A 23,513-nucleotide genomic window follows, 5' to 3' on the forward strand; every position below is an offset into this window, starting at 1 on the left:
ATATTTACATATTCAATCTTATTACATATGTGTCTATCAACCTGTACATTCAAATCATAAATTTATTTAAATATATATATATGAAGAAGTTACATTTGTGTTTCGTTCTATATCTAATAAACATTAACATATAACTATCTATATATTGTACAAACCCTATGTTAAATGATAAATATATTATATTTACAATGGACTCCTTATTGAAATAAACAACTATTATGTTGTACCACATCATACTCAAGAGCACATTGGAGATTTTTATACATGAATAGTTTTGTGGTCGAATGGGGAGCAATTATCAAACAATTCTAATAAAGAATGTATATTAAACAAACGACAAAATTATATCGGTATGAGAAATAATGCACTCTTTCTTAATTTACTGATTAGTTAAGTGAAATACTAGAACACTAAAAGTATTAGCATTCACAAATATAAGCAAATCAAACAATGTTATATGTTTATATTTTGTACAATTTATGTATATTCACATATTAGAGTGATCGGCATATTATTGTTCATGAATGGTGACCATCAAAACCAATCGCTTGCACGAATACTTATTATTGTAAATATTTTGCTTAATTTTTTTTTTATTTAATAATCTCCAATGTGCAATGGTTTATGTCAGAATAATTCAATGAAAGTATTTTATTTATCTAATGACTTGGTACATTTAATTGGTAAAAATACAATAAATATCTTAATTTATTTACAAGGAAATAATTATAATTTAACATTTAAAAAATGTTAAACCTATATTGAATCTGTCCACGTGGTTATATTTTCAATAATAAATAACTTTTCATTAATAATTCAGGCATGTTACTGTAATACAATGGCAATACAGTAAACATTCCAGTGTTGCCAGTCTTAATTTGTTTTCATAAGTAAATGTTACATTAAATGGGATTATATTTTTAAAAATTGCACATATACACACGATTGATTACAAATATATTTTTTCAAACGCTTGATATTTTATTTAAAATCCACACACAGATTTATACAATCTTTTTTTTTGCATTTTTGCGGACATTAAAATTATCATGTCATTTTTCAAACGTATATTTTTTAAAAAACGAAATCTAAGTACGAATCGTGAATTTATAAAATTCTATGAGATCTTGAGTCAATTTCACGTTACATTTATCATATCTGGTTTAATAAAAAAAATATAAAAAAATAATTTTAATTCTTTTCTTGTTCTTATTTAATTAATAATAACAAAATTTAAAATGTTCTTTTTTATGTATGCGAATGACCCTTTAATCCAACTACTCCATTAAGGATATTTATTTAATATTTTTTTAGCTAGCAATATCAATGTGAAAATAAAGCCAAAAATGTTATATTTAGGACATAAGGTAGGCTATTTAAGCATTCAGATATTTTATCAAATATTGTATAACAGTTTAATCTTCAACTGAATGATCACTTTCAAAATGATTGAATCTATATTATCAAATTTCAATACTATACACTAAATATGCGTTGCCTTTGACGCGTCATCGTGAGCACAAAATTTAATTTCTTAGGAACTGAAATAAAATAACTGCCTTATCTATGTCTGTCTACAATATATTTGGCACAAATTTATTTTTAAAATGTTCATTCTTGCTGCCAATTTAGTCTCAAATTTATTCATATAATAAATTGTTTTAAAAATAGCAGTCGGGGTTGATTTAATAAACATTTTTTGCGCGAAATTGAATCTCAGTTTTCTAAAATAAATTGAGGCAGATTTACGATTCAGTCAATTACAATCTCTAATCGTGATATATTCTTCTGAAATATTACACAGATCGATCAATCGACTCACATCGGTTCTAAAATATAATTACGTCATCACGAAATCACAACACTGGGGACTATTTACACAACGAATCCAGACTAAAAATTAAGCGTCTCGACGTCACAAATCGCTCACAAATATACATAAATATAAAACTCTAATTACACCTAACGGTTCTTACCTAAACACTTACAACGACACAATCACTCGGACGCCGACCGCGCGCCGGTCCGTCACACGGCCGTCGCACTCGCGCGGCCTCGGCGAACCTTGTGCGTAAGCGGGGGGAGGGAGGGGGCAGACAATCTTTGGAATCGCCGGAGCCGCCGGACGGCCCCGGAGTCGGGTCGATCGGTTTTAAACTGGCCTATTCCGTAAATAGGGAGTCAAAAGTCAGCGCGGGCCGCGGCCGGCGCTCACACCGAGATCTCGTAGTTGCAGTCGTAGATGGAGGCGCGGTCGGGCGGGTCGGGCGGCGGCGCGCGCTCCAGCTGGTCCTGCACCTCGAGCGCGCGGATGAAGGAGAGCGGGCGCGCGGGGCGCGGGGCGGGCGGCGCGACGTGCGCGGCGGGCGCGGCGCGGCGGCGCGCGTGCGGCGACGGCGCGGGCGGCGGCCGCTCGGCCCACAGGTACGTGCCGCGCTGCGGGGACGCGGCCAGCTCGCGCACGTCGTGCGGCGGCGCGGGCCCGGCCGCGTCGCGCAGCAGCTCGCCCTCGGACAGGAAGCGGCGCTGGGGCGAGGCGCGCACGCCGATGAAGTCGGGCCGGCGCGGCTGCGTCGGCGTGCCGGGGTTGGACCTGTGCGCGGCGCTCACGTCAGGGGTTTAATCGCGCGAGCTCGTCCGAGCGCTCGCTATCGTTATCGTACGGCCTACGGACAGAAGGAGACGGGAGCTGCGGGGGGAAGCGTCCGGCGCCGCCGCCCCTCGACTCGCGTTCAGAACTTCTCTCGGCGGGCGGCCGAGACTAGTGCGCTACGATTTACGGTTGAACAATGTTCAGGCGTTGCAGATTTCGTTATCGAAAATCAATAGCTGTCGACGACAGAGTATCGGATCGAGATGTCTCTACTTCTAAGCCGTCACTAAGGCGCTAATCGTGACTAGGTGCTAGAGCAAGTATGCGGGTCGAATCGAGCTAAAATCCCAACATTGTTAAACCCGTAGCCGATAAGCGATTGATAGCAAACTAGTTCTGAACGTTGTGAGTCCAGGCGGCTAGCAGTTGCGGAGAGCATGCCAACGCCATGCCAACTGTACACTATACTACGCACAAACTACTGCAAGCTAGTCATCATATCGCTTTGTATGATTGTATATCCTGGTGAATAAACTTTCCTTATCTGACGAACAATTTAAAATTACTATTGTTTAAACGTTGATTGTCTAAATTACATTCTCGATATAATTACAATAGCTTGATTAATTTAATTTCTAACCGAAGATCTATTTTTAATCTTCTCCAGGATACAAAATCGATAAAGCGTAGGCGTCAGAGAGACGAAAATAAAATGGCTGGTGAACTTGTAAAAAAAAATATTTAAAAATATACGTTTAAAGTGGAAGGACACTTTCCCAGTATTATGTCATAACATAATATTTATCTAATGTTTCTATTTTAATCTGCTATTCAAAAAAATTGAATTAAAAACTATTCTATCAGAAATATATAACTTAAAAAAGTTAGATAATATTGAATAGACTTCATCTTGCACCGGAGAATAATCTTCATTTTCTATATATTATGTAAACTTATAAATCATAGTACAGAAGCTAGATATAACATTTCTTTAAGAAGCATTATATGAAAAATCTAATAAAAAAAACATCTACAAAATTGAAAAATCGCAGATAAAAATAGGCAAAACACCATGCCCGATAAGATGAAGGAAGAATAGAACAAAAATCCAAATAGGATTGATAGAGAATAGGGAAATAAGTTATCTGTGCCTATTACCCCAAATCTCTTGTCTATGGTCACATATAGACCGCAGATATGCGACGGTACCCGATACCAGCCATAGTATAGTGCGTCGCGCTACGCCCTCGCTCCACTTTGGAACAACAGCTTGCAAATAAAATAAAAAATATACATGTTTAATACAAATTATGTGTAAATTCTGATCACAATATGAAATGCCAGATAATTTTTAATATAATTCATAAATTTCTCGATTGTATTTCAGCAGGTGGTACGATCGCACCTTAAATGCTGAAAATAAATAAGTGTGTTGTATTCTACGTTACGTACATACAAAAAAAATTATAAAAGTAGAAACAGAATTTACACTTAGTGAGCCATCTGTTAATAAAATCAGAATAAATATACATATGTAATGCTATGCAAAACAATACATATATATAAACAGCCATACAAATTATTTATTATGTAATTTTACTAAGAGATGGTATAATTAAATGTGTTTACAAAACATGCCTTATTTTATAAAACCAAATATTGCACTTTGAGCTGAAATAAAAAAAAATACATATTTTTTTACATATTATATTTTTTTAAAGCCCATCAAAAATCAAGTCTTGTTTTAATTTTAATATTTGAATGAGTTTTACAAATACAATATGCAAGGGAATATGAGGGTTGATGGATTATATTATTTCATTGACTAAGACTGACCTAGTGGTGAAAATTACAAGAAACAATTAATCATTCAACGTGTTGTCAAAACCTTTCAATTAACTTTATTTTTTATAGTCTGTGTATGTCAAATCATGCAAACGAATTTTAAAGCAACTCCAACACTTTTGGGACTAGTGACAATAAAACCTACTATAGTAAACATTTCGAGTAGTTCACAAATAGCAGCTTGTCATTAAATAAAGTAGGATATCATTCAATGGATACAGATAATAATTAAAAATAACTACTTTAAAGATCATTCGGACACGAATTATCTGGAAGAAAAATTAACCTGCACTTTAACGAGCACCAATAAAGATGGGGTGTGAAATTGCTTTTAATACATTAGTTTTTAATTCAAAAACGTATTAAGTAACTCAATTAAGAAATATTTAATTATTCTCATACTCTTTTTTATAATTTACTATTAGAACAAGATAAATGCTTTAAACTAGGCTGTAGCATGTAGCCCACGTTTTAGTTATTATGGACTGTTACATAAAATTACATTATAAACAGTCAAAATCGAAGGAGTCTTAATAAGAATACATTAACATCGACCAACCCACATATGAAAATAAAGACGAAACAAAACGCACACGCACACACAAACAGAAGCAAACACAAACGAGTTACCGTCGACACGTCGGCTTTATGCGTTAGGTCCATCTGCCGCGGTAAGCGGTAAATTCACTTATATCATTACACTTATATATTATACAGTAACATATATTATCTACATTTTAGTATAATTTTGTTTTGTTGATTTAATTTTACTTGTGTTATGTTAACGTGTGTGTGGACTACGATGAATGTTGGATATATTTGACTTTGTTCAAGTGAAACTTCTTTAGTCACAATGAGAGTGAAAAATTTCAAGGTCGAATATGCTGACATTTATGCAAGTAATATTTTTTAAATTAATTTGTAACGCAAAGTTTCACTTTAGTCAGGCTCACTGAATTGAATGCTCTTTTTATTTTAATATATTTTATTGATATTAATATATACAATATTAAAAATGTAAAGCACTATAATTTAGGCTTAGGCTGTTGTTTCCTGAGCTTCCTTTTGGTATAATATTCAGAAATGTATGGCATTAATGAGTGACTAGTGATTTGATAGAACGATTGTAAGGAAATTCGTTTCACGGTATTCAAAAATTTTATCGGATAGTTTACCGGTGATTTATTTAATAACTTGGTGAAAAATAATAGCAATCTTGAATCTACTGAATGAACAAAATTTATTGCATGTTTGCTTTAAGGTAAGGTTTTTACGTGACAGTACACGTAAAAATTTTGAATGAATTTGTAAAAAGTTACCATTCGGTTTTTTTTACAGATATTAGTTTATAAGTCGATATTAAAAAATATGAATCAAAATCGATTAAGACTAAAACTCGATCACCACAGTGTTACAACATAGATATATAACAACATAGTGTTGTTTTGATGTCGTGTTATTAAAAAAAACTGCCAATTACTTATTCATTTATAAGTTTGCTTATGCTTGGTCCTTCGAGCCGGACATCATAGGAAGTTTAAGTCAGACTTTTTAATATTTTTAATAAAAGATTCCGTACAATTTAAACAAAGTATAAACAAACTTTGTTTTAATAACACATTCCGTTTTTGTAACAAGTTGTCGCACTTGATTGTATAAAGAAGACAGACAAAATAATTTAAATATAACTTTTTTTTTAATGACAACGGATTGTATTATTAAGAAATGAAGCAATGTACACAGACGTATATGTGATATACAACATATAAAGAAATAATTGTCGTTTCCCCAAAATTAATATACATGTCAATGAGGCAAAACATTTTACATGCAAATAAAGTTATCTAACACTCATTGAAATTAAACATATAAGCGATGCGTGTAGGTAGGGTATTTTTAGATTTTTGATGCGATGGGAAAAAGGCGATGAGGGAGAAACAATACCTAAACAGGAAGTCTTCTTTTTGATCGCCAATTATTCCAATAGAACATTTTTGAGCTAGCAACATTAAGCACATTGTCGAAGTTGAGAGTAGTGGACACCCAACATTTATTATCATAATAGTTTACCATGTTATTAATACTGTAATATTGTTTAAAGTGTAGACATGAGCGGGAATTCAAAGAAAGGCCATAATTTTTATAACATAAGGAAAATTAAAGTTGTATTCATTGGAATACATATACAATAATAAATGTAGTCACTGATTATTTCAGTTTGACGTGTATCATTTAAAAATCTTTAAATTCCCGCTCTCCCGACCCAAGATACATACCTCCTCACGGGGCTGCTGACAGCCAGAGGGGTCGGAACCCCTAACGCTTTGATCCTCTGCTGCATCGTCGGAGATGGCCGAGCTCCCCCATTCGAACCCGTGTCGTACCGGAGAGGTTCCATGACCACCCGGTACCCTGACGTTGTTGTGCCGCCGTGACTATCGACAATTTTTTAAATTTGACTATCGACAAATTTGTAATGTCTTAATACACTTTTACATAGGGTATATGCGTCTATGCATCTAAGTGAAATTAAATTTATGTCTAATTGTTAATAATATCATCAGGTAAATCATTGGAGAAGGTGAATTAGCTTCAAACCTGAAAAACTCAGTCTATAATATATATCTTAGTTTAGGTATCCTTTACCTCGTGTTCCTTGATAGCGGACTAAGCCTCGGGTAGTGGTGCGGTCGGGGCGGCAGGTGGTGGTGCGGCTCGGCGGGCGGGAATAGGTTGGCGGCGGAGCCCCGACGCTGCAGAGGCGGCGGTGTGGGCTCGCAATCTGCTGACTGGGAGGCCCCCGGGCCCTCCAGCTCACCCTCGTGCTCCTCGCGACCAGGGGACAGCTGGGAAGTTGGCGGGCGATAGCGACACGTTAAGGGATAGGACGCGACACCGTTGTTACAACCAATTCATATACGCTTATAAGTCAAATCGAATTATCATCGGTTTAAAATGTATATAGAAAATCCAGTTAGTAAATAATTTATATAAATATATTAGCGCATCATTATTTCTGTTGTAGCAATCTAAGATATATTTTTTTTTATTTTATAAGTGGTGTAAAGATATTTTTAAGTGACGAATATTTTGAATTATTTGTTTATGTAAGCAATAATAATATTATAATTATTTTCCTTTTGAAGTAGGGATTGCAATTTAACCAAACGAATTATGTACTAACATAAAAATTTAAAAAAAAAAAACTGTTCATTTACTCTCTACCTACAAAGACAGTCGTCCTCAATCTTTATTGAGACCAGTATACAAAATATAGTCATAAATATATTTTAATAAGTGCACATTTATTATCACATTACTGTAAAATAAATAAACGCTTGTGTACTGTAAAAGTAAAAATCGCATCAATATAAACGCTATGGTACATTACGTGTACTGTCAAAAAAAAAAAACGTTACATCAATTTAAAAAAAAGAATACAAAATATTTAAAATAAGAACAGAAGAGAGCCAGACATACCATGTCTTCAATTCACGATTTCGTCAAATGTTACGTGAATTGAAGGTATGTGATTGCTCTACAAGCGTGATAACTATGTGACAATCTAGATGGTATTCGGGCAATTGATTTTCTATACAAGCATGATAGATAAATGTTTTGAAAGCACTAGGTAACTAGCTATGATACTTCTACTTTTTAAAATAATAATCTTCAATGGGATTGTGAAGGATTTTATCCATCATTGGTTTTTGGTTTACTTTGATTTCGATTTTGACTGCTATAATTAATATCCTAATATATATTATACTGGCGACCCAACCCGGCTTCGCACTGGTAATAAATTTAATAATAAAGAAATTTATATATCACTCAATAACAATGAATTTTTTTAGAATTGGATTAATTAATAGGATGGACATTAATTCCGGAGATAAGCCCCTACATACAAATAAACAAATTTTACCTTTTAATAATAATTATGATATATAAATACTATATACATTTATATGCATAGGTAGTATAATTCGTCGAACTCTCATTGGTTCAAAATAACGACTATAATTGCTACGTCATCTACTCTGTTCCTATATTTAAAAACAATACGAAATAATAAATCTAACATCTCTAGGTTTTCATTAATCTAGATTTCACTTACAATGTTCTGAGAACACCCTTGGAGCGTGCATATATTTTATTACTACTAAAGAAGTAGCAATACATCTACGTTTTTAATTTAAACATAATCACATTCTTTTTACTCCAAGCACACTCCCACATGTAAATAAATAACTTTAAATAATTTAACAGGCGATTTCTGAATTATTTATACAAAACTACTTAAGTATTGTGTCCCGACTTCAGGCGTGAGTGAGCCTATGGATCATAGCTCGTGTTTTGTGACTCCATTATTTTAAATATATATATACGCATTTTGCAATTAAACATGAATACATACGTCTGGCATGAATCGTTATTGGTTAGATTTTTTTTGCTAACGCTCCTTTGCTTGAGAACTGTCAACAACTTTGACAATTCCTTTCTCATAGTTCGAACAGTTTTTCAGAAAACGCCTGTTAATATTATATTGACACACCCAGGGATTGTATTCATTATAAATTTGAAAATCACATTAAATATTGAAATAAATTCAAGATCCGAATGAGAAATTTATCACATTTGTTTTGCAACGAATATTTTTTTATACGGATATGTTAATTTACACCTAATATGATCTTCATTTATAATATACGGAGTCGTTTAAGCACTGTTTTCTGTTGTTTAATGGATTTATATAAAAATATTGTCATGAAACTTTATATAGTTGTTCAATTATATTTAAACGTGTCTATAAATATATATGAATTTGAAAAATTGTTTACAGAATACAGTACCATAATTTACTAACACCACACAAAAATATCATTACGAGCTAAGAAACTAGTGTTGTCGGAATATATTATATTATTTAAGTGAAACTGTTTTGCGCGCGATGATAGTCAAATTTTAACGTAAAGTTGTGCAACTCTGATATATGTAACGTTTGAGTAAAACTTTTACTTTTACTACGACACAAAAACGTTTCACCTCTATGACTTGTACTGATTGTCTCAAAGTATCGATATTCCGACGACACCGGGCACTCGCTAGTCAGTCGTGTCTGGCTCTCACCTTGTTGTAGTGCGCGTGCGCGCCGAGCGGGCGGTGCGCGGAGCCGTTGTCCGCGGTGTAGGTCTTTACCTGCGCGTGCGCGTGCGCGTGCGGCGCGTCCGCGATCGTGGAGATGGCGGCGCCGCTCGTGCCGCGACGCTTCTTGCCGCCCTTGTAGATGTACTTCGACGGGCGGACCAGGCTGGAACGGTCGGTACACGGATTACGTCAGCGCTCTGTGTGCGCGTTATTTTATGCGTGCGTTGTGAATGTTTTAAATGAATGATTTGTCTTGGAGCTAATAAGTTGGCGGGCTATGTCGTCAAATTCTAGTTCACTAAAAATCTAAGCATCCTAAATGAAAAAAAAAACAAGTGGATTTTAGATAAATTTATTAATTATCATCATTGATTTGATATTAGAAAGAAGAAGAAGAAGAAGACTCTCGTGAACAAGACATTCGTAGATAATGTCGAAATATCGAGCTCCAACAAATAAAAATAAAAAACATGGTAAATATCCCGTTTTAAATACTGTTAGTAATAAAAATAACCATGTTAATTTAAAATCTTATATAGAAGAAGACTTAGTTGCGTTTAACATTTTCTTAATGCAATTTTCTCAATATATTGTCATGTTAATACAGTCAAGCTCAAGACTACTGATGTATATATTTATCAAGTTACAGAGAACCTTTATAAATTATTAAAAGCGTCCTCACCTAGGATACTGCGGTCCAAATTGCGTATAGCAGCAGTTGTACCAGCAGCCCTTCGAGAAGGGGTTGTATCCGCCCGTGAACTTGCCCGTCACCTGCTCGTTGGTGGTGCGCCCGCGCGACACCAGCACCATGTGGAAGCCCGTCAGACCGAATATGGGGATCGCGAGAAGTGCGATTATACCCATTATTACCATACTGATTTAATGTTTAGGACCTTATTTATTACAAATATATTTAACTTTGCTCTTAATTAAGAACACGAAGGTGAAATATTTGCAAACTTTAAGGTATCTACACACCACACACCATTTCTCTTAATCAATGGCGTTGTAAAGAAATATTACCATTCCTGAAACCGTTAATGTCAATCATGTTTACCCTTGTGGCCGTAATTATAACCAAAATAAAATCTTCTTAATTCAAACACAATTCAAATATAAATTGTAGATTTATAGTTTATTAGTGAGATATCAAAATTTCGTAAAGTTTATAAAGGATACGATACAATAGGCTCGACCTGTGTGAGCGTCTTGTTGTTATTCATGATGTAGTAAAGACTGAGACCAAATATGCTAAGCATGTGTATGGACAGCGATATTAGGAAGAAGAAAAAGAACCTGTAGTTCCGCCGTCCTATACAATTGTTCACCCACGGACAGTGGTGGTCGAAGGTCTGGAATTAGAAAAAATCATACAATTAAAAAACATCCAATGTCACACAAAAGTTATATATCGATATACATTGCAGAAAAACTTTTTTTCATTATTGACTAAGACATTGATAAATTTTATTTAAAAAAAAACGGTCAAGTGCGAATCGAACTCTCTTGATACGGTTTTGTATATTATTTTATAATAAAAACATTATAATATAAAAAGTGCACCTTGACACGGATGCAAAGACAGATATGATATAAATATTTGTAAATAAAAGAAAAACAATTTATATATTATTATTATTAGTCATAAACCGAAAATAAATGTAATCACACCGAGAATTACAGTTTTAATACAATTAATACTTTTATAACCACACGATACCAATCCTGACAAAATTAAGGTACATTCGGTCAGATAAAAAAAAATCTAAACTTTTTAGATTAATATATTTCCACAAACACTGCGGACCGGTAGTAACCCCAAATGATTCGAAATAGTCAATTCGAATAAAAACTATTTTGATTAGATTTGAATAAACAAAAATATTTTATCTGTATTTTACGTAATAAACAAGGTCACTTAGCAAGTTTAAATCGTTTATAAAACTTCTACGGCTTCTTTACTTGAACTCGCTAATTAAGTACTTCTGAATAGGGTACCAACTTTGAAAGTACTTACTAAACTAAACCAAGGAAACCCACACGCTCATTGAACAATCAAATTGTGGAGGACGTACTTAAACATAAAATGAACTTTACGGTCAAAGTTTAAAAGATTTTTTTTTACCAAAACTTCGACGAGGTCTCTCATTGAGATTGGGACTCAGAACTTAATACATATATTAAAGTATTCTACTACAATACTAACTAGTAAGTTAATACATATATTCAAGTAGGCTTTTACAAGCACTTTTGAATCGTCATTTAACAAACTATATTAAGTAACTCGGTAGTTACTCTTTTTCCACCTCTTTTATGTATGTCCACAAGCATTAGTCAACAAGCATTATCTCCACACATTTTTTTATCATGTACATAATCCTGTATCGAATAATATTGTCCCTTTTTACCAATGTATTTTGTTTTTATTAATATACGAAATATAAAATCTATAATTATACAAATCTTCTGTAATTTTGTAGTCTGGACTCCTAAATATTTTTTTTGCGTTTTGATTATCTTGATGGTTAAAACTGGTGCTACGATTGGCAAGTAAATAAAATTCTTATGTTACCCAGACGATATCGGGACATTAACACAAATTAGAGTGCCTCCGGTTATAAATATTGATAGACTACAAAACGGAAGCGCGTCAAATGAACGTTTATTATTTGTAGACACTTTGTGAAAATCTATAGCCTATTCCAAACACAACAAAAAAACAACGGACAAAAGCAAAATAAACAACATTGACATCGAATTGACTCAATTTCATTGGTCGAGTGCCTAAACAATCTATGATACTTATCATGGATTGGCGAAAAAAATGGCGTTTGGAATATAATCGATGCTGGTCTACTTTGGAGGTAAAATTAAAGCTGATATAAGTATTTAAGTGGAATATTATTTATTACAAATATAGTTATATTCATTACTACGAGCTATTAGCATATTCCATGGAACACTAAAATTTAAGATTTGTTTATCTTGATTCTTTATTTAATTGGAATAGTTTGAATATAAAACTGACGTATCGATGTAATAAGGCACCCCTCTCATTTCCTAACTCTAAAATAAAGAGTTCAGTTACTATCTCAGAAAGCACTTTTGAATTGTCATGTTAAACTGTTAAATTAAATTTAAAGCTACTACCGGTTCAGAAATTAGATTCTACCGAGAAGAACCGGCAAGATACTCAGTAGTTACTCTTTTCCAGCATTTTAATTACAGAGTATTTAAATAAACAACAATTATTTTTTATATGCCTTGAAGTCAATAAAAACCAACTCCACGCTTTTTTATCTTTAGTATAATCTTGTATTGAGTAATATACCTTATTTTTCAATGTTTTTTTTATATTAGCTTTGAATTCTTTAGCAGGCCAATAATATAATATCATCTGCTACATTTGCCGAGCCAATGATAACTTCTGAATCAGGCCTCGTGAACAATTCTATATATATAGTAGAATTCTTTCTTACGTTAACTTAGGGTATTAAGTTCAAAACTCAGAAATCCAGCTCTATTTAGTTTTCAAACCTATTAAACACGAGTACGTATGAAAACTCATTCATAATTAAATAAAAAAAATTAAAAGGAGGTATTACGAATAATAATAAATAATCATGAGGAAACTATTATCTATAAGTGCGGATTATGTACTTTCAAATGTAAATTCATCAACCGGTTTTGGAGAAGCGTGACATCTTAAACTTTCTCTTAAAGAGAGTCCAACAATCGTTAATTACTTATTAGTTATTTATATTCAAAACCATTGACTTAGATTAGATAAAATTAAAAATGGAATTGTGATTATCTATGCGTTGATAACAAATGAAATAATTCGATAAAATTACATGATAATTATTTTCTTTGAGAAATTCCTAGAGCACGACCATTTGATATAATACGATCTTCTACATATATACGTAAACATCTTACTTCTATACAGTGGTTGCACACGGAGCAGTGGGAGCACCGCGGCGGTCGGTAGAACTTGCACGTGACGCACCATTTCATGCGCACCGTTATGCCGTTTATCTCCACGCTGCGGTACAGCGGCGCTCGGAAGTCATCCTCGCGGTCCTCGTCAGGTGGAGCTGGGGACCAGATTAATAGTAATATTTAATGGCCATAACATTATCTGTTCCAGTCATATAAATAGTCTCTGTTACCGCATCACGTCTAAGCCACTCAAAGTATTGATTTGTGTTTGGAACTTTCTGAACCTTATTAAAGATAGGTCATGTTTAATAATAGAACTGTATCTTATGTGTTCTGTTTCTCTATATTGGATTTACACAGAGCTACTCATCGGAGTAAATATGGTTAGAGCAACTTACAAAAACGCTTAAAATAAGGACATAGAGTACTACCTTGTGGTACACCTCATATTAACTCAGACCAGTCTGAAATAGTCGACACGAATTGTCTGCCTTTAAACTAGAATACAGGAAGCCATTTCAGAGTAGACGGAGCAACCCTCAAGTGTTCGAATAAAACTAGGAGAAACTCGTGATTAACGGTATTAAAAGCGTTAGACAAATCAAGTAAAAATATACATATGCTAGTTATTTATGCTAATTTTATTCGTGTTTTGTTTTATTATAATTATTATCATTGTAATTTTTGTTACTGCGTTTTTAGCAAGTGGCGCAAATGCCTCCCTATCCTGATCATACGCTTAGCATAAAGGTTCAATGAATTGGCAAAAAATACACAAATTATTTTGTATCAAGAAACTGCTTGTGGTCAATGAAGTTTATATATATAAATTAAAACCAACAAATCCAATGATGTAGCCTAGTCCGACTTATTGTAGCATTGTTAAAAACCTTGATTAACAAAATGAACTTTTTCATATCTCAGTAAAATTTTTCATTGCGAAATTATTTTTTTCTTGTTTTAACCTGATTACGCTCGAATGACCGTGCGTTATTGAAGAGAACTTGAAGATTATTATTATTATTTACTTCTAGAATAGCGGGCTTATAACTAATAATGTTATCCTGTTCATTTGATCAGCTTGAATAAGATACTCAATATTAATATACTAATATTGCCGTACTGCTGTGTACGCTTGTCATTGATGCACTTATCAGTGAGTATAACCTACACTAAAAAAACGTGTATGTTTAATATGTATACAGTAAGTGTATCTATTAAATTAATAAATAAGACATGAACTTAAGATCTCAGGTGCAAGCCTATTACGTTCCACTTAAATTTCATATGGTGAATTTTCTTTATGAGAAATTCAGCGGTGAAGGGAAACATCGATACAGAACCTGCCTATGATGGAAGATATTCTAACAAATGTGTATCTACTATCACGAATGGAGAACCGTATAACTCGAAACGGTCCCATATGAGGAGAGGAAGTCTCTGCTTAGTTATGGGATCATTTAAAAGATGTACATTTACATTTTAACTTTATAAAATTCATAAGTTAATGCCTAAAGTATCTTTATCAACGTACAAAATACAGATAATACGATTCATTTAAAGTTTCGTTCATGACAAAGAAGATTAATTCCACATAAAGTATATTACATTCATTTGTAATTTAATAAATCACTAAAATAAATATTTCCCGCATGAAACAAGGACAAACTTCGAGGCCTACTAGTATTAAGAAAAAAAAAATCGTATATTAAACACATAAGGCTTATAATAGCTTGTGACGTTTTAAGCGTTTATTTACGGTACGGCGCGCAATAATGAAATCAAGATGCAAATGTGATTCGTGCAATTTACTAAATCAATAACTATGACATGTAGAACAAGAGTTTTAATTGCACTCGGCTGCGCCTCCGTCCGATCGTGCTTCCTATTCGAGCGTTACGTACAAAATCAACAGTAATAGCTTTGACAATCGAAAATCACCAAGCAATCGCAGACATTCATTTACAAGATTCAAATATGGTAAACTAGTGGTGGTTTGTTCACGTTTTAGAGATGGTGATCAGGTGTTAACCATAAAAAGCCTGTCTTTCTTAGAAGTTCAAGCTTTATTTCATTGGTTTGGCCGTAAAAGAGCCAGACAGACAGTTATTTTCGCATTTAAAATATTAGTATAGATTAGTACCGTACTTGGATTCCAATGAGAAAAACCGACAAAAAATTGTAGACAATTATCCAACGAATGAATTAGGTATGTACGTTAATTAAATACAATCAAATTATTATACATTGTTATGATCATTGTACACGTAAATGTGTTTGTTAATTTTGTCCTTTTTAAACGCAGCATTGAAGGAATGGATTGATGTAAATAAATACATAATTAATTAGTTGATTAAATCATTAAATAAATTAACTATTAAAGTCAAGACAAATTTACATCTTTATTTAATATTACTATATTAAATAACCTACCACTAGATCGGAAAGAAATACCTTAGACCTAAAAAAACAAATGACAGAAATAATCTATATTTTATATACATTTTACATTATGTACATAGATATTTTGGAAAAATTGTCGGCTTTGTTTATAGCAAGATTCAAGTAGGCTTATAAAATCACTTTTGAATCGTCATGTTACTGTACTGAATTAATAGTAAAACAATCACCGGTTCGAAAAGTTCATTCTACCTAAAAGAACCGGCTAGAAACTCCGATAACACTATTTTCTTGGAAAAATCTAGCAGAATCAATATAATGTTGTCTTAGATTTTCGCGATTATTACACATTGAAATAAAACTAGTTTTTTAACGGATTTAATGTTAACGTTTAATGTTAAGTTTTTTAACGAAACGTCGGGATGTTAAAATAAAATAATTAATATACGCGATTAAATCCGTTAAAAAACTAGTTTTATTTCAAAGAATCAATATATTTAGTCTATTTTCCGTCGTAAGTAGTTTTTACATTTGCTCGTCGTTGCTCAATGTTACCAAATCAAAAGTTAATGAAGTATTTTATTTGAAATGATACACGTTATTTTAATTATAACTTGGAGCTGTAATTCCACTACACTAACTCAATCGACCTTCAAACCGGAACACAGCAACACAATGTATCGCCATTTTATAGATGCAGAAAAACTTATGAATTGATATTTTTTCATCGACGTTTCAAACGAATGAAACGATTAAGAGATGAAAAGAATGGGAAATATAAAATGGCTAAGGGTCATCAATTCAGTAAGATTTTCTCCTGTTTGCCAAACAATTTTAAATTTATTTTTTTTGGTGTCTACTATCGAGCCTGTGTGATATTAATAAAAAAAAAACAGCAATAAGAGAAAAACAAATGTTCGAAACATAAAAATACAGAAGTTTTCTTTTTTTTCAATATGGTGTATCGTTATGGTCGAATTTCGGTCGATGTCCGAACACTAGTTTTCTTAAGCAACTTGTTACAATTTAATCTCGTAAAAAACAAAACACTTATAACAATCTTTACTAATATTTACAGTGTTCTTTCATTACGTGTCTTTACGTGTTGATAATAGAAAATACGTTATATCTTGCTTCATCACACAAATACCTTTTTTATCCTATTGTAGGATCATATTAATTTTACCTTGACTATTTTGATTTACAAGAAACCTTTTAGTGATACAATACAAACATAGGACGACGCAAATTGCACGCGTAAAATAAAAATAATTCAAGCCGAGCGAACGCAATTTTTATTTCTATCGATATTATACTTTATAGCTCTCCAACTCGCCGCTTCACGTTCGATGTGTGCAAAAAATACATAATTGAGTTTTCAGCGTATGTCGCTCTAACTATGACCTATATGCCCGACCTGTATATGACATTACCTATTTATCTTGTTAACTTAAAAAAATCCAGTGTAACTACAAGCACAAGGGACATAACATCTTAGTTTCCAAGTATGGCGGAGCATTTGAGATTTAAGGATTAGTTAATATTTATGTCATAATATATATTAATACTTGGTGGTAGAGCTTTGTGCAAGTCCGTCTGAGTAAGTATCTCCCACTCATCAGATATTTTACCTACAAATAGCAGTACTTAGTATCGTTGTGTTCCGGTTTGAAGGGTGAGTGAGCTAGTGTAACTAACAGGCACAAGGGACGTAACATCTTAGTTCCCAAGATTGGTGGTGCATTGGTGATGTAAGGAATGATTAATATTTCTTACAGCGCCATTGTCTATGGGCGGTTGTGACCACTTACCATCAAGTGGCCCGATTTGCTCGATTTAATAAATTAGAACATCGGGGATGATCCCACTTAAAACATCACTTACTTCTTAATGCCCAACTACACGAAGGGAAGTACGCAATGTCTTCACAGATGGGACAGTAATGATCAGTCAGGCGAGTCATTCCCTTATATATAAAAGGCAATCAATTTGACGAGATAATTAATAATACGCACTCAAATTATAATTACTTTACCCCGGGTGAAATAATGGCGGCAAGTATTTTGCCGTTGAATCGAAATTAAGAATTTATGTTAATGAGGTAAGTTTAATTGATTTGACTCCGCAAAAAAATATCAAAGTGGATTCTTTTATAATATAAGTAGGCCGACGACCAAATGAGCTCACTCACCCTTCAAAATGAAACACGACACTACTAAGTATTTCTGCATGGCGGTAGAATGTAGTGGGTGGTACCTACCCCGACGGACAAATACAGAGGCCTACCACCAATTAAGTGATATTATATGGTACTTGCTATCCAAACAAACAAACTCATCAGCTTTATAATATTTGTATTGATGAATAAGTTCAAAAAAATCGTATAATCTAAATATATTATAAATACGAAAGTAACTCTGTCTGTCTGTTGCTTTTTACACGGTCGAACCACTGAACCGAGCTCCAAGGAAGGACAAAGGCTACTTTTTATGCCTTACAACCGACGATTAACCCCTAAAACGGAAGACAAGTCGCGGGCGAAAATTAGTATTTTATATAAACCGAGACTACAGTGTTATAAATTTCTACGTTTATATGATTTCAATTGTATCGAGAACAATACCTACAATATATATTTTCATAAAATCAAATAAAAAATATAAATTCGAATAGACCTAACAATAATATTTAACATTTTCATTCATCAAAGTTATTATTTCTATCAACGTTCTAGTTTTTCACGTTGTTTCGGCAAACAAAAGACGTGACAGACGACGCTTTAGAAATCGTTGTAATTATATCAAAGGTCAACTGTTTGCAGGAGCTATTTAAAAATTGATTTACTAATTACATTGAAATTTAATATCCTTGGTACTCCTAGAAAATAGTTTTAATAAACAAATAATTGCGAAACTCATTCGTCTGCGTAATTAATATCTCGACGCTATTTTCCCAAGTTTGTAATGCTGGATTCATTTCAGTACGATTAAGTCTTGATAAAACCTTAGTCATTTAATATACGTACTAGCGACCCGTCCCGGCTTTGCACGGATGAATTTATTTATTAAAGAAATGAAAATATGGAGTACAATCACAGAAGAAAAACGAAATAATACATAGATTTAAAATACAATGAGCTACTCTCTTTAAGTATAATACTACGCAAAAACTAAATTATAATTTAAAAAATATATCGATTTCGTTTACGGGTATATTTTTAATTCGGATATCCGATAGTTTAGGTTAAGGTTAAGGAGCTCCATGACATCCCTACCTTCTACACTGTACATACAAACAAATGTTATACATAACAATCTATTTGTTAGTGTTAGTTACTCAAAAAAATACATAATTTAGTATAGAAGTCAGGTATGGCTTGGAAAAGGATAAGCAATTTATCTATACATATAAAAGCGAAATACCACTAACTGATTAATCACAAAATCTCAGAAACTTTTCAAGTATGTAGATGCAGGTTGGCAAGTAGGTTCCTTATAGGGGTAGAAAATCGACTCCTAAGGGGGTAAAAGTCCTATAGTCGGGCACAGCTAGTATACAATAAACGCTTGTTTCTTCGTTTATGTTGTGAGCGTTTTTATACAATTATAAATGTTATTTCTGTGAATAAAATGCTACATAGAATAATGGACACGGATCGTATCTGAATAATGCTTACAAAAAAAGGTTTAGTGGCATTTCAACCAGTGTTGCCAGATTTTCTTTGGCATGTTTGACGTTTAATAGACGCGCTCACAAATATGCACGTAGGCGGTCCGGCTTTAATAGGTTTTTCGCTTTTTTGACACTATACGTATTATACTCATGGTTTTTTCGCGCAAGGTTTATCCGACCTTGTTTTGTATTTTAAAGCTTAACAAACCTAATTGCCATGCATTTCGGGCATTAGCCAAATAAAAATTAAAAATAATAAATATGCTTTTGTTTCAATCGCAGCAAGCAATTGCAAAATAATGTCATCAATAGAAAGAATAATAAGATCACATCTTTGTAGATTTATTTAATGTTCTATGTAACTGAACGCGTAATTTTATAGTTTAATGAGTGACTTATAAAGCGGCTCGACGTGGTTAATCCGGCCCTGTTGCCGATACAAAACTTATGCAATGAAGATTTCAAATGGATAAGTATTATTAATGTTTAAGTTCTTACGAGTCTTAAAAAATTTATCATTAATATTATTTGGAGCTTATTTGTTTTGTTTCTTTTGCTTTTTTTTTTGTTAATTTTGGAATACATGTTTGATAACCTTATTTCATATACTTTGATAATTTGTTACTTTTATTACTTGTCTTTTAGTTCACTCCATGTTTTAATGCAAAAGTGGAAACTTTGCTGGCATATGTTAGAATTATTTTGGTATTAATTGTATGTATTACTATGCTGTATGTTTCCCTAAAATAAATAAAAAATAAAATAAATAAAAATAATAATATTTAAAGACAGCTGACCATCGTTAATTCGCACGGTTAGAATAAAGGTCTACATAAAACTATACTGAAAGGACGTCAACGGGTGTCGCGGGCGTACGCATAGCAACTCACCACATTCATTACAATTGCACGTACGGTTCGGCAAAGTATAGAGAACCAACATACAGAAAAAGATCTAGTTTAATTTATTAAAATAACACAAATGAGAGTTATATTTATAGTACTACTTACTGTTATATAATTATGGACATTTCACTAGTTGATCATGTTCAATGTTTTTAATGGCCACAACTATTCGTTCTTAGAAAGAAACAGAGAATCTTGCCTGAATAGCTCAAACTCATTAGAGATCCTACCACCAAACAGAACAATTGATTTATTGTTGTTTCATATTGAGTTTATTTTTCGGCTTATTTATTATATAAGGTAATTTAAATGCTTATTTATTGTAATATTTAATATTTCTTAAAATATTCTGCATTTAAATATTCGAAATACCATGTTTTGTCATATGTCTGGTAACTTCAAAACCGGCACAAACGAAATCTAAAAATTTTATTGGTTTCTATGAATATATTAATCTTTTTAAAAAAAATCGAAATTTACAAGTATCGTATAGTATAAATTTATAAGTATTGCTATATCCTAGTTTCAGACCAATCATAATAATAATAATAATATATTATTTATTATATTATTATTTAATTGGTTTACAATATGTTACATATATAAAAGAGACCCTGAACTCAGAGACCCCATATCAGGGGACAGCGGCTCCCCAATCAGTACTTAAATCACATTAATTACACATTTTGGTTAACAAAGAATAATTTCTTATTTAACCTATCCAATCTGTAATGTAATAAACAATAATAATATATATTTTATATTATTTAATAAAATTGATCATCTGTTATGCAGTGGGAAAATCGTTAACATTATGGAATGATACTTCATAAAGCGATAATGTTATAACTGGTTTTACTAATGATAGATAATTTATATTAAATATGGATAAATATAACGTGATTATTATTATACCTATCAATATATATTATATAAGCATCTGTGTAGGCAGTAAACTCTCTCTGCCTATCTCCTTATTATTACATATTATATTATTATTAACATTACAATATCATCTCTACAATCAAAACTACGATAAATGACATATTGGTTTAGCTAGTAGCTAGTTCATAATGCTTACGGCATTCCAATTCTTGTCTTGGTTTAAGATCGGATCAGATCAAATAAGTTTCTTAGTTTATGGTAAGACTTTTTTAGTGACCTGCTCTAGATCTGATAGTGTTATGTGTCCATATTTCGAATATAATATATCATTCTGTACCTGATCTCTCATTGCCATTTCAATCTGTTACTGTGAGAAATATGCACAGAAATACATGGGTAATATAACTGCATATATCTCTTGCACAATAACTGCTTAAGATTGATCAAGGGGGAATAAATATAAACATAGAAACCACTCTTTAGCAATTGATTCTTGGATATATCACATTTTGTACATATAAGTAGACCTTACAACAATTGATCTATATAAGTAATTGTTGAGTACAACAAAGGAATTGTAGAAATATAATATCTCACCTTTTGGTATAACTCCCGGGTCCATGAAAGTGGCCAGTGTAAAATTGGCCAAAACAAAAAACGTTATGACACCTTGGTATGCAGGAATCCATGGGTGCTTGTGGAGATAATACTGGCAGCTGTAAAAAGTAAATAAAAAACTTAAATAAAAGAAAAGAGTAATAGTTAAACATATAAATCTATTCATATAAGGTGTATCATCAAAATAATAATGGTAATATCAAAACACCTTTACAATGCTAATCATACATTTAAATATTCAATTTACTTTTATCATAGAAACTTCGTAAGTGAACTGACAAATGGAAAACTCACTAACACACAATACGTTTACCTAAAGAAAATTTATTATGGTATTAAAAAAAATTTAAAAAAAATATAATAATTGTAAACTAACTTGGTACAAAAAAAATGTAGAAGACTTGAAATGTTTACATAAGTATGTTTATATGTTTTATACAATAGACAAAACCATAAGAGGTGCTTAAAAACATTTATATATGACTAAATTTTAAGAAATAATTCTGAGAAATTAATTGTTACTATATGATTCACTCATTGAGTCAAGCCTTTTGTTTACACAAACTTGGTTGTAGTGAACATTAATGGTAAGGGATAAATCATGAATCGAAATACAAATTCCGATAGGAATATTAAGTACTTTGTGGTGTAAATAATGACTGCCTCAACACAACTAATGATCACTAGTATTCAAAGAGCTTTAATCATTTAGTTGATGAAAGATAAATGTATACGAAATGTCATACAGGGCATAGGTAGTCCCGGGGTAAAAATAGAAGTAATTCTAAAATCTTATGTGAAAGTTGTCAAATCAAAGTGAATTCGCATCCGATCGACATTAATGTATACTTACGGAAAATAAAAAAACAGAGACGTCGTGCCCAAAAGTAAAGTCCAGGCGAATGTCGCAGGGATGTATCTCGTTTTGAGGTCGCATTTGGGCATATTGTGTCAATTTTATTTCCCTAAAAACGAATTATCTTGATTTTATTCACTACAGACCAACATGGCCGCGCCTATTAATGTGACAACCAGAAACTGTGTGGCATATATGACTTTGACAGTCTGCTATTAACCTATTTGAGTTAATTAAATTAACATATATTAAAAACATAAATGATTATGGGAATGTAGTATATTATTTAGCAACATTTTATATTAATCTTAACCTATGTTAATTTAAAATAAAACTTCGTAACAAACATTCTCTTTTTTTTAAATAGGGGACGCCACTATTACCAATCACCACTAAAAATTGTTTTTTTTAATCAAGTTTTCTTAATATAATTTAATTTATTACATATACAAAATTAATAAGAAAAAGTTCTGTTACTACATCATAGGGATTGTTGTTATAGTTATCATTTAAAAAAGGACAAGGATTATAGTACTGGCTGCACCGCACGGTTTTATCAGCGTTACGAGTTCAGTTCTTTTCAATGGGTCATTTGTAATGATTTTGTATTGATGCATTGGTGGTTAATTCACATATTTATTAGGAC

At 32.5% G+C, this 23,513-nt stretch overlaps 1 protein-coding gene across 3 annotated transcripts; it reads right to left on the minus strand.

Annotated features, from left to right (window-relative positions):
• Positions 1-1,040: 1,040 nt before the first annotated feature.
• On the minus strand, positions 1,041-23,034 carry LOC125068272 (palmitoyltransferase ZDHHC8). Of its 3 annotated transcripts, XM_047677369.1 has the most exons (10): positions 22,865-23,034; positions 21,991-22,109; positions 13,529-13,686; positions 10,769-10,941; positions 10,269-10,463; positions 9,569-9,749; positions 7,085-7,284; positions 6,715-6,873; positions 2,561-2,593; positions 1,044-2,269 (listed from the first exon to the last, which is right to left on the minus strand). In XM_047677369.1, exons 1-10 carry the CDS (start codon positions 22,954-22,956, stop codon positions 2,212-2,214), a joined length of 1,368 nt encoding a protein of 455 aa, XP_047533325.1. In that variant the 5' UTR covers positions 22,957-23,034; the 3' UTR covers positions 1,044-2,211. The 3 variants fall into 3 exon arrangements, with proteins under 3 accessions (XP_047533324.1, XP_047533325.1, XP_047533326.1); XM_047677368.1 differs by having other exon boundaries at positions 1,041-2,593; XM_047677370.1 differs by lacking the exon at positions 1,044-2,269 and having other exon boundaries at positions 2,483-2,666.
• Between the last annotated feature and the right edge of the window lie 479 nt (positions 23,035-23,513).

The sequence above is a fragment of the Vanessa atalanta genome, chromosome 13 (genome assembly GCF_905147765.1).
Source record: "Vanessa atalanta chromosome 13, ilVanAtal1.2, whole genome shotgun sequence".
In the NCBI taxonomy this organism is placed as follows: Eukaryota; Metazoa; Arthropoda; class Insecta; order Lepidoptera; family Nymphalidae; genus Vanessa; species Vanessa atalanta.

Coding starts and splice junctions, on each gene's coding strand:
- LOC125068272 (XM_047677368.1), bottom strand. CDS start 22,956: ATGCCCAAATGCGACCTCAAAACGAGATACATCCCTGCGACATTCGCC. Junction 10,942..13,528: donor TGTGCAACCACTGTATAGAA/GTAAGATGTTTA, acceptor TTCTAATTCCAG/ACCTTCGACCACCACTGTCC. Junction 10,464..10,768: donor CAGGTCGAGCCTATTGTATC/GTATCCTTTATA, acceptor ACATTAAATCAG/TATGGTAATAATGGGTATAA.